Source organism: Antennarius striatus, chromosome 3 (assembly GCF_040054535.1).
Source record: "Antennarius striatus isolate MH-2024 chromosome 3, ASM4005453v1, whole genome shotgun sequence".
Classification (NCBI taxonomy): domain Eukaryota; kingdom Metazoa; phylum Chordata; class Actinopteri; order Lophiiformes; family Antennariidae; genus Antennarius; species Antennarius striatus.
Genome location: NC_090778.1, coordinates 11355929 through 11368687, shown reverse-complemented (window position 1 = coordinate 11368687; position 12759 = coordinate 11355929). Strand labels below are relative to the sequence as shown.

General features: G+C 41.1%; 1 protein-coding gene across 30 annotated transcripts in view; it reads right to left on the bottom strand.

Annotated features, from left to right (window-relative positions):
• The window catches only part of camk2b1 (calcium/calmodulin-dependent protein kinase (CaM kinase) II beta 1), a 71913-nt gene that overhangs the window by 4681 nt on the left and 54473 nt on the right, over positions 1–12759 (bottom strand). For 7 of the 30 annotated variants that reach the window (XM_068310716.1, XM_068310718.1, XM_068310720.1 and 4 more), the window contains 7 exons: positions 10369–10413; positions 8418–8466; positions 3361–3504; positions 2492–2668; positions 1711–1786; positions 1534–1628; positions 563–796 (listed from right to left, as the gene is read on the bottom strand). In XM_068310716.1, the coding sequence (XP_068166817.1) occupies positions 564–796; positions 1534–1628; positions 1711–1786; positions 2492–2668; positions 3361–3504; positions 8418–8466; positions 10369–10413 (819 nt within the window). In that variant the 3' untranslated portion in view covers position 563. Of the gene's footprint in view, positions 1–562; positions 797–1533; positions 1629–1710; positions 1787–2491; positions 2669–3360; positions 3505–8417; positions 8467–10368; positions 10414–12759 lie in introns of those variants that run through there. The other 23 variants (XM_068310733.1, XM_068310734.1, XM_068310747.1 and 20 more) reach the window with 8 other exon arrangements.

Sequence of the window (12759 nt, the reverse complement as noted above, 5' to 3'; positions counted from 1 at the left end):
TCGCTGGACTAACATTAATAAAACCCCCAAAGACGAATGACAAACGTAGGTCTTGTCTGTCCTTCATTGATCCAACATATTTCACATCAAAACACTGACTCAGCGAGACAGACAGTGTGCAGGAATTCCTTTTGCAAGTTCACATCGACCCATCCCTCTCATACTCACCTACTAGAAACCAACATTTTTGTTTTCCACAAAGATAACCTGCACCAGCACGGCTAAAACTTTGCAGTTTTCACACTACAGCTTTTGTACAACTTCAAATATTGGTTGCACTGTGTGGATTATTTAAGACGCCGGTAGTGGCAGCAGCAGCAACATGTTAAAGTAGGAGTTATGACACCACATGACAATATTTTACTTCATCAGGAAGAGAAATGAGCGCTATATACCTTGTCTACTTCATATCTGTAGATGACTTTAACCCAGTCGAGTCAAATCCTGTAACATTTGCTCTATCTGATCACATAATGTACTTAAGCAGTTTGAAAACACTAAAATCAAGAGAAACACCCCCCTTGTGGCGTTATTCCCATTCTCCCGGTGCACCTGTTCCTACCTCACTGGAGCGGTGCAGCTGGTGCACCTGAGCAGTGGAAGTGGATGTTCTGCCACTTGCTGTCTCTGCGATGCCAGACTCGAGTTTCCTCTGATTGGCTGGACCGCGGCCGACCCTGTCCGTCAACAAACTGGGTCAGGCGGATGTAGGCGATGCAGGCGGCGTCCTCGCCAATCAGGTGGACGTGAGGATTCAAAATTGTGGTGTGGATGGGTTTGCTGTTCTTAGCCAAAACTGAAGAAAGGAAATGTGAAGAAAACATCAAGAAATCAATTAATCGCTCATCTTCTTTAATCAATACGACTGTTCAGCTTTTAAACGAAAACATGTAGTTTTATTTTGTTGCTCAGCGATGTAAATGCTGTTTGAAGTCTTAAGGGCATGTTTAACAATGATGTCTTCATGTGGCATGATCATCTCGGTTTCAGTGAATATGGCAGCTGCTGTGGATTATCTCCAGCCACTGTTCCTGAGTCTAACTTATTCAGGATGGAGCTTTAGTTAGATTTCACTGCTTCCATTTTAAACCTGCTATGAAAACACTTCCTACTGTGGTCTATTTATGACACCAACCACCAGCTAGATGAGAAGAGGACCAACCACAGTCCTGCTTTTGAGCCTCATTCTGTGATTCAGACTAATTAGATGAGCAGTTGTATCAGAAATAAAAAAATAAGGTAAATAAAAAAAGATTAAAAAAAGAAATTAAGATATATATACATATACTGTACATATATATATATACATATAGTATATATATGTATATTTATATTTAAAGGAAGATATATAAGGAAGATTAAAATAAATACAGATATAAATACATATATAAATATGTAGAAAAAATTAAAATAAGATATATATACGTATATATATATACTTTTTTTTTTGTTTCAATGAAGACTGCAGCAGTAAAATCGTAGAAGTTATTTAAAAATATGACAACAAACAGCAGCAACAAATCTTTATCTTACGGTTCTCAAAGTAGAATCTATGGAAATCCATTCCCTCCACCAGGTTGCCCAACGCCTCAGGCTCAAACGAAGTCAATCCAGGGTCGCAGATCTTACTGAAAAAGAGAGCAGAACTTTCTATTGAAGGCCGATCTCACTTTAAACTATGCATTTTTTCACGACAAACTGCAGACTCACGCGTATGCCTCAAAGTCCCCGTTGTTGATTGCCTCGATCAGCTGCTCAGTGATCTTGATAATTTCTTGTTTACGCGCTGCAGAGGACGGCAGGAACACAAAGTAATCAGAGGAATCACAGCATGTGGTTCAATGCAGAGCTGTCAGTTCTTAAAAATAATAAGTTTAATAATGTACCAAAAACAGATGCTCAAACAAAGGCAGTTGGCATTAAATTGATCCTTTGTCACAAAGTTTTTCTTTGAGAAAAATAATTGTTATTCAAATGTTGAGCTGAAAAATTTGCTTCATGGTGAAATTTCTTCAACTGAGGATTTTGTTTGGTCTAAACAACAAGTTATTATACCCTTGAACTGATTCAGGAATACATTTCCTATGTAACACAGGTCCACACAAACACTAGAGACCTTCCTATTCCTCTTTCAAACACAAGGTAACATGAGCCCATTCAAGGCTTCTATTTACGTCCTCTATTTAGTTACAGACATCACAACTCATCGAAAGCAGCAAATGACACAAACATTTGTCTGCAGTCAGTCGAAGAGGTGATCAGGATCAGACGCAGCGGGGACAAGAGCATTTACAACAACACTAACAGAAGGACAGCACAATCTGTCTGTCTGCCTCTCTGTCTGTTTGTCTGTCTGCCTCTCTTTCTGTTATTCTGTCCGTCTGCCGGTCTGTCTCTCTGTCTACCTGTCTCCTGCCTGCACTGCATCACTGACAGGTTATCTGATCAAGCCCCGTGCTCGGCGGCGGGGCGAGCCACGCTCAGTACTCACTCTGGGTGGAGGACAGGGGAGGGCTGGAGGGGGAGTGAGGGGGAGGTGGGGAGGTGATGGGTGCAGGTGGAGGGGCGGGCCTGGCGCTAGGCACCAGCGCTGGTGCAGCATCACCCTCGTGTGCGGGGGACGCCGGCGCCTTGCGGACGCTGCTTACCAGGTCTGTGAGCCGAGACACTGAGAGTAGTCCAGGCAGGATGGTTGGATGTTGGATGGATGAATAGGAGGGTGGTGGTGGTGGTGGTGGAGCAAATCAAGAGAACAAATATAAACAGTGAGCAGGAAGAAGAGACAAAAGGAATGCAATGCAATGATGAAGCTGTGGACACCCTGCCTTTCATATAGATACAGTAATCCCTCGCCTTTTGCCGCTTCAAGATGCACGGCTCCACTACATGGTGGATAGTCACGTGATACCGTACTTGCATGCTATTGGCTGACAGCTTCCATGTGTGCACTGCGTTTCTGAGACTCGCGGTTCCATCTGCAACTTTTCTTTAATACAAATGTGCTTTAAAGAATCTATAAGAGTGTTGTAAAAGGTAATACAGATATAATGTGGTTTAATATCAGTATGGGGAGAGTTCATAAAAGTTTAAATTACCATAAATAATAAAATAAATAGTTTGTCGCTATATTGCGGAATTTCATTTTTCATGGGTGGCCCATGGAACACATTAACCGCAAATAACGAGGGATCACTGTATTAATATACGTAGCACTATTTCTGGTCCATAACTTAAAACTAAGCATTAACTTCCCTTCCACCTGAAGGACAGAATGAGTTCATCTTATCATGTATAATCTTGCTATGGGGAAGACTAAAATGGGCTACTGCACACACCCTGTTCTGGTTCTGTTCTACTTACTCTGCATTGGGACAACAGGGGTGTGAGGAGGGGAGGGGGCAGAGAGGGCAGCAGGAGGTGGAGCGTTGGAGGACCCTTCCCAGTCTGACGTGGACCCTGAGCCCCTACGCACTGAGCCAAGCAGGTCAGAAAACTTTGTGGCAGCTGAGTTTAGAAGGAAGGACCGGAAGAAGATGGGAGAGAGCACACTTAAACGAAAGGTGGACTGAAATGTCTTGACTTCTCAGATGAAGCGATTTGTGTTGGAGAGCGCTAAGACAAGACAAACGCTGTTGGGATTCGTAGAAGAAGACAAACAGTAAAGAAGTCTCATCGAGGAAATCATGATGCTCTCTAACGCAAAACAAAGATTGAAGACAGGGAATGGAGCAAACATCAACAGAATGAACGGACAAGCCTGTCATACAGCAGTTTTGTGTTGCTATGCCAATTTTGCCCAAGAGAAGGAGACAAAGAGTTATTCTAAATACATGCAGCGTAGGCAGAACGTAAGGTAGACAGGGTAGTAAGGGAGTAGAAGTACTACAGAGCATCCAATGTCTTTTCAGAATGGCTTGTTTTTTTTGGTTTTCCATGTCGTTGTCAGATCTGTCGGACCGTCTGATAACAAGATGTAGGAATGATGCTGACAAAGACTCTCGTGGAGGGACGTGTGCGTCAGGGTTTTTAGGGGCTTTAGTGTTGCTAAATGGCAGATGTTTACTTTGATACATGCAGGGATGCCTGACAGAATACACAACAGGAAGGATGTAGTGAAGTTGTTAGTTGAGCGTATGAATGAGTTTGCGTGTGCATTATACGAGCTGCATTTGACAAGCCATGCATGACTTACAGAACACGGCAGCTGAGGAACCCTGAGAGCTTTCAGGCTGGGAGCTCGTGCTGATCTGAGCCTTAAGTGAGCTGTTGTCTAAGCTCTTTCCTGATAACATGCACAACACATGAGACCAATAAAAATACACGGTGGTATGCAGACAGAGATGACCAGCAGCACATAACATGCAAAGAAGTGTCACAGAGAAAAATAGCTGAGAGGCTAAAATGAAGAGAAGTTAAAAAAAAAAAATCCTGAAGACAATAAACTGAAAAGCGACTTCTCACGATTCTTCTCTATTCAAGTCTTATTTAATAAAATCAGAAAAGCATTCTCCTCCTTAACCAAGTTAATGGCTCCATTACAGCAGAATTTAATAGCACATGTAAGGTTTGTTGATGGGAGTCTTTCCACAGACCAGAGGATCACTACAACGGTGATGGACATGATAATGAGTGATGGGTGGATTTCACTCATTGCTACTCTTTTGTTTAATGAGGTTATATGGAGGGAAATTCATGAAAACTCATTGACAAACAGAAGAAATAAGATGGTAGAGTGGCAGGACAGGAAAGACAAAACTCGATTCGTGCCCCATCTCTAGTAGTTTGACTACATCCTTTCACTAACGCTCAAATTCACAAAACAACACATTTGCATCAGTAAACATTATTTCTACTACTTGCATCTAAAAAGACAAACAAATCAAGCAGGAAATGTAAAGTAGCATGGCCGTCGCCGTTTGACCGACAGGTGATCTCTGGTTAAGTGCACCACAGAAACGTCCCAAAGTTAGCACTTAATACCCAAGATGTCGCAAAGAAAGCTGCATCTTCGACATTTGAATGGCAGTTAAGCAAATAAATGATCAGAAAACACGCAGCTGACACACATCTGACCGCTAACCGCATCTGATGTATCGAGAGCATCTGAACAGATATGAATTCAGAAGCTCCGATTGCTAACACAGGTGTTGGGTTACAAACCAGCTGTCAAGCACTCACTGACCCGACAGGATCCCACAGAAGCCGACATGACACAAACTATTCCACTCAAACACGACTCTCCCCCATCCTCCCGCACTCACCTGGCCCTTGTAGTTTTCTCAGGCGCTCGTCGTACCGCCGGTTCCTTCCTCAACTATCTAAAAACTGCTGTGTGAGACCGGTGCGATCTAAGGGTGGCGCTAGCAGAGCGGTATGTTTTTAACGCCTCTCTGGGAACTCCGTGTCCATTTCCTGCCATGGAGCTAAATCTGGACACCTCTCCCTTTAGGCCTGACCCCCAGCTTAAGGTGACCTTGCCCTCTCCACTCTTGCCAGAGGGGTGGGGTGGTGGGGGTCCCATTTTGGACCTTGGAAGGGAAGGAAAAGGGGGTGGGGGTCGTAGTGTGTAAAGGGAAAGGCCACAATGGTCCAGCAATATGGTGCAGCAGCAGACTGAGGGTGTGGAGGACCCTGGGGGCTCTAATGTTCTTGGAGCTTCCCTATGTCCCCATGGGTAATTTTAGTAATGGACATTTTCAAACAGACTGTAACTTACATTATATTTAGTGACATCATAATAGGCTGCAGTACATTGACAGAGGTACAATTTTTGATACAATAGAGGCCACATGACAACATCACCTCCCTATAAATGATTTAAGGAGCAACTTAAACTGTTGCTTCGCGAGCAAGCTGGAGCGGCAGCGGCTTTGTGGTTTTTTATTAGAACCTTATAAATGAGTTGAGCTGTTATTTTTACAAAATTACTTTTTCTTGCCCAAGCCAGACGAAATGGATCTATCCCTAATATTGTGATTGCATGGTAGGGATTATAGAATTTAGTCTGAATGTTTATTTTATGGTTCTTGATTTAAATTAAAATCACATACAGTAAAAATGCTGACAGTGCTACAGAGAACGTCTGTTCTTCCCTGTCATTTTCAACTTACTTTTACATTCAAAATCTGAACTGGTCATTCTGAAAGTGTATGTTACTTTTACTCTACGGAGTTTTCAAATAAGGATGATACCTATAAAGCAATGAGTGCTTCTACTTTTCAGTGACCCTGGACTGCACCAACAGAGGGTAAATAAGATGGCTGAATGGAGCGACAACAATGCTCTCATCATGAACACAAAAATGACAGAGGGGATTGTTTTTGGTGCACCACCAGAAACACTATTCATAATGAACAGATCAACCTGGTATGTTCATACACATACCTGGGTGCAGTCATAGACCATCTGTCCTGGAAAAATCAGATCGACGCAGTGTGCAAGAAAACAAAGCAAAGAATCTATTTCCTTTAAGATCTTCTGGTGCCAGCAAAAGGATTCTTACTTTGTTTTTCACTTCTGTTACTATGCATATTCGTTGATACTGTAGCACCACCTGGTATGGATGTCTGTACGTAGCACTAAAGCCACAAAAGTCACAACAACTAAACATTTGCTCAAAGACTGTTGGACATGAACTTCAAGAACTGTATATCTCCATGTATAATAACAGCATGCTGAGGCTGGTAAAAAACATCACGTCAAACACCAGTCATGTTTTATATAGTGAATACAGTCTACTGCCCTCAGGAAGGAGACACAAGGTACCCCTTTCAAGAAGGTTAGACTAAAAAAAGTCCTTCATCCATCAACTATAATCGACTATAATGCTCAACCAGGGGCAAAAGCTGAGAAGAGATCTCGACTATTGTGTTTCCATGTATGTAAATATGTTTTTTTTCGATGTGCCATGTCAATGTGTGTGATATAATTTTTCTGTTGCTGGGTCGCAAGACAAATTTGAGCACTGCTGACGAATAAAATTCATATCAGTGCTGGAACAGCACAGATTGTTCAGTATGCCTTAATGATTTAATGATGCATTCAAGGCCCAATACAAAGACATTGTGGTTTACTCGTATGTGAAGAATTTGGGTGTTGCAGCATGTTGGTGTGGATAAACAACGCAGAACCAAACTCAAACTAGACATCACTCAGACAGCTTAAACATCCACTGAGGTACAGAAGCTTAGTCTCCCTGTAACGGAACTACACCGAACAGTCTCATGTGAGATTGACCATGAAAACCTATCATTATATCATTATTGATATTTTTGTTCTGCATGTCGTTGAAACATTTTGAATACTTCAATATTTTGATGTTAGTACAGTTGTCATTGTTTGTTATTACTGAATCTAATGCTGTCAGAATACTCCTGGAGTCTTATAAATGTAAACACGCTACATTACCAGATCTGGAATATTTCTTGGATCTAGACCATACTTGGATGTGTGTTAGATCTGACAGCGATGTTCTTCTGTCATTTTTGTTCTCAACCACTTTGCTCCTGTCCCCCAACGGTAAAGGATTCCTGAAAAACTCTGGAAGAACCAGATTAGAAATCAAATTCTAAATTTAAAAGAAAAATTTTACTTCAAAATAAACTGAAGTAAATACTAGTGTTCCTTGGTTCATACTGCACCTCTGTATAAAATGTCATTAAAATCCATTCAGAATTTTTCTCTAATCTTTTTTCATTCTCATAGAAAGATAAAGACAAAAAACGCTGGTGAAAACTTTCTTGGCCGAGGTAATCAATACATGAAAATGCAACTCTGCACAGAGCCGGACTTGAACCCAGGTCCGCTGTGTTGTCAGGCGGCAGCGCTAACCACTGCGCCACCGTGCCGCCCCACTCATGGTCATGATTCATAGAAAATAGATCTGCAGTAAAAACCGGGTGCAGGAGTGTTTGTGAGCAGTTAGCATCAAACCCCTTTCCACTGTGAGTCTTATGACACTGCTATGCAATAAAATCAAAGCTGGCTCGCAGCAGACCACCAGCTATGACAGGATGTTTAGCTCTCTGTATCGACAGAAGGGTCACCTGTTGCTGTGCCTGATTTCAAAGACTCCTTCGGGTACACGATGAATAATATGTCACAATCCACCATGATGAAGCTTTTTACCACGACAAGGCAGAATAAAAAGCAATCCAACCACATCTCTGCTGATATCTGTCTACCGATTGTTGTAGATAAGTTGTGTAATGCATCATATTGCATTGAAAAATGACTTTTTGTCATGGAAGGCACCTCATGGTGGAGTCCAGCAGTTATTCTGGTTGTTTACCTAATAGATCGACATCGTGGAAATGTCATGTTCTGATCCAGAATTTGTCTCAGAGGTATTCTGGCCTTTGGTCTGCACACAGGTTTGTTCGAGGTTCATGATTTGTTGTATTTATTATTGGTCTTACCTTTGACATCTTCATCCTCAACAGTGGTGTTGCTGCTGTCTGATGATTCCTGAAGATTAAAGATAAAATGTCAGTAGCCCACACCTAGTAACCCCAAAGACGTTTGTTTTACAGGATTAAAAAACAAGTCCGCAGTGGTATATTCCTATGTTGCCATGACATGTCTTCTCAAAACAAAAAAATTACAGAGCACCAAATATATCAAGGCTAATTAGTACTGAACAAATACAAAGGCAGATTTTGAACAAGAATAAATTACTGTTCAGAGCTGTTAATGCGTCAATCCATCCACTGCAAAAGGAAAGTCAACCTGAAAGCCAGCCTAATAGCCCAATATCAGTCATTAGTCTGTAATACACTTTATACCCTTGGTTTAATTCATGATTACTCTTCATCAGTTTAGGTAAAAACACTCTTCTTCATCCTAATTTTGCGTGTGTTGTATGTGTGTATCACATCATGTGGTCAAGCCACATCTTTCCTCCACAGGACGCTCTCGACTCAGACTTACACTGACAGAAACTCAATGGAATGTACTCAATCAAAAATAGCAGCAGCCAGACTGGATTATTAAACTTCTTTTAGTCACCACAAGAGCTCCTGTCCATCCACCTCCTGTCCCCCTGGCTGTCGTTTTTCGTCGCGGTGGTGGATATAGCTTTCAGATTTCCAATTAGTAGATTAAATGGGTCTAGAAGACAGTTGAGAGACTCTGTGACCTCATTAGAAGAACACCCGTGCCTGAATAATATCAGGACAGCGAAGCACTAAATTGTTTTCATCGTCTTCTAGAATGCAGCAGGTGACAAGAGGAGAAGGAGGCTCAGCAATGATGAAAAGTGTTTGTGTGTGAGGGAGAGAGTTGTGGGCATGCATCCTCTAATGTTAGAAATATCACCAGAAGTGGCATCACACCTAGTTTTTCTTTGGCCTGAATCACAGACAAGATCTATTTGTGCCCTTTTACATCACATTCATTTGGATAAACATCTTTGAATGCTTTAAACATTTATTTCTCATCCCATCTGGTCACAAATTTCACACATGATCTTTTTCCTCTGTGTTGTAATGTCAGGCCTGATCAGAGCCATCCATCTCATATTTTGGGTAAGTTGATACTGTAGACTGACAACAGTTAAAACATTGTTTTAATGCATGTATCCTGTATGGGTTAAAATAAGTGATTGCATTTACGCTTACCCCCATGATGTTTGAAACGGACAATCAGTTCGATCTTAAGGCTTTTCACACAGGACAAATAGTTTCATGCTAACTTCATGAACCTAAAGTCCTCTGAAGGTGTGAGCTGGAACTTGCTTGGTATTTATTGCTTATATTTATTCCTATTTCTTTTTTAAGCTCTTTCTTCATTTTATTTTCTTATTCTGATATTTTCTTTCTGGAACAGTGCCGTTGTTTCCCCCTCAGGGATCAATACTGTAATCGGATTCTGATTAAGCAACAGGGTATAAAGACAATAACAGAAAGTAAATTATCTAGATTGTATGACCGGGTAAAAAAAAGTTTTAAAATGTTCTAATATAAAGATAAAGTTCTTGATTATCTGAAATTAGAAGAAGAGTTCAATAAATAGTATACCTTATAAACACTGGTGGTATTTTAATGAAAACTGTTATTTACCAGTGACATTCTGCTGTTCATTTTTAACATTGGAAGATTAGATGTGTGTGAGTTGAGGTCTTGTGTGGTAAAAGCAGTCACATGACTGCACAGGTTCGTTCAGCGAGGAACAGGTTACCAGACACACACACACACACGCACGCACACACGCACGCACGCACACACACACACGTATATGCATATTTGCATTACAAATCCAAATGCCAACAACTTCATTAAAACAAGGACCACACTGCAGGAGAAGATGAGGGAGAGGAGGAGGATGACAAAGAGGATGAAGGAGAGGACCAGACTGGGGAATGCTGTCTACCTTTGTCCCTTCCCCTGGATTATGGATGACGGTTGTCTGAGGTTCCTGGAAGAAGAGGAGGAGGAGAGGAGATGGAAGAACATGGAATAAAAGAGAGAAGGGAAAGAAAGGGACAAAGGAGGAAAAGAAAACACTGTAAAATAAAAGTAGATAAAGACAGAGAGCGCAAAAACGAAGAAGGATGATGAGAATCAGATGGAAGAAAGTGTTTGTTGCAGTTAACTAATGACAGAATGAAGAAACCTCCAGAATTCTGTAAGAATGGGGTGAAAACTGTATATTCACACACACACACACACACACACACACACACACACACACACACACACACACACACACACACACACACACACAAACACACACACACACACACACACACGCACACACAGCATAGATATATCAACTACAAAAGCAAAGGAACATGGCAGGACAGTTAGGGGCATGTTTTCATCCCTAACTTCTTATTTCTACACTGCCCTGCTGTGTCTGCATTATTCTGCCTCGCCTCTGATGCTGTACATGATACAAACGTGTAGAGCATTAAGAAAATTTTATTCTACAAAAACCTCTTAAAAATATATATAAAATATGCTCTAACATACATAAATGCTAGCCTTGACATCTACACGTTATTGACACTTAGCAAAAAGACCAAGATCTCACACGAGATGAAAACGGGTCATTCTGTTCCTTCACACTCGTCTCAACAGGAAGGCAACCCTGCCAAGACGATACTGGCATCAGTTCAGACTTTCAAATCAAAATTTAGTCTAAATCAGTCACTCTAACAGATTTTATTAGAATAGATTTTTATCCTTTTAAGTTTTCTCTTCTACCAAAACCATCTAAACATTTGGCTAGTGAAACTACACTGAAAAGAGCTATTAAATTTTTGCCTTTGAAATGCCTGCAATCAAGTTTCTTCTCAGTTTTTTTCTGCTGTGACCATGTGATGTTTTTTTAGGGGCTTGATGAAAATATTTTTACATGACCCTCATGGATTATAGTGTTGCCGTCCTGTCAAGCAGTAATGATTGAAAAATTACACAAATTCTACTTTTTGGCAGCACTTCATTGTTTACAAAGAAATATTATTCGATGTTCAGTAATGCCACACCCTCCCCCCATACTCTGTAGCTCTCAATCCCCTCTAGGAGGTGATACCTCTGTGATGACCAATCTTGAGCTTTCTCCTCAGTGATGATCATGGTGTTGTCAGAGCAACCATCACCAAGGCCAATAAGCAGCATTAGCAACATGATGACAATAAAAGAGACAAAAGTCTCTGGGGTTTTCAGAATGGGAGGAAGGGGAGGGCTATAGTGATTAAAAGGATGTGACTGTTGCACCACTGACACGGTATCAGCACTGCTACTCTTACTGGGATGAGTCAGCAGTGCAGCTACACCATTCAGCCACAACTTAACCCAAACATGGCAACCTGTGATGCACCATTATTTTAGCATGAACTTTTTTGGGAGCTTGAGCTGGAGCAAGACTGGACAATACGCTAGCATTCCCTCCCCAGGGACACTACTGGCACCCATTACTCTGATACCTGCTCACAAGCGGCTGTGATGGAGACACTCTGACCCAGTCGCCACACACGACATTGGCCCTTGTCCCCTGAAAGTAGCTGCAAACTCACGATGAGCAGAGATGAATGAACAAATTATTGTGTACAAAACAGAATATATGAACAAGATCATTTTAATAGTCTCCTCTCGCACCTTCAGTGCAACACAGCCGTGTTAGAATGTTTGAAAAGAACAATCAAGTCTTATAAAATTAAGTCCGTAATGATATTTCTTACAATTGAATCAACTTTTTTTAAAAATAACCATTGTTAAAAAAAATAATTCCAACTGCAACACTGAATCGTTCACCTCCTGGAGCGCCTCAGCCGGAATGATTGGCTTTCAGGGAACATTGTAAATTGCTTCAGTTCTGAAAATGACAGCAAGATTTGTGCTGGCTGCAAAACTTACTGATAGGAAATTGGTTCTTCACAATATAATTACACAGAGTGTAAGAAAAGAAGGTGTCTGATGTAAAATAAAGGTTACCAAGGAATTATAGCTTTAGTTGTGCTGTCATGTCCACAGATTAATGCATGTTTGAATTTTGAAAGTGAGTTTTGTCTTGAAGGACAAGACAACACTGGTGTTGTTACAGGTTTGACGGCCCTGGCATTGGCTGGAACCAAACATCTTGCAAAACTGTTGGTATTGAAACAAAACCCTGACATTTGTTCATGATACGCACAGAATTTTGGCTTATTTATCAAATAGTTGTGCAACTGGGAGGTGTTATTCTAAAAGATACACAAATAATAATGGCTTTTAACAGCTAAAAGTAATGATGAAAGCATTTAATGAACAAATAACCTCC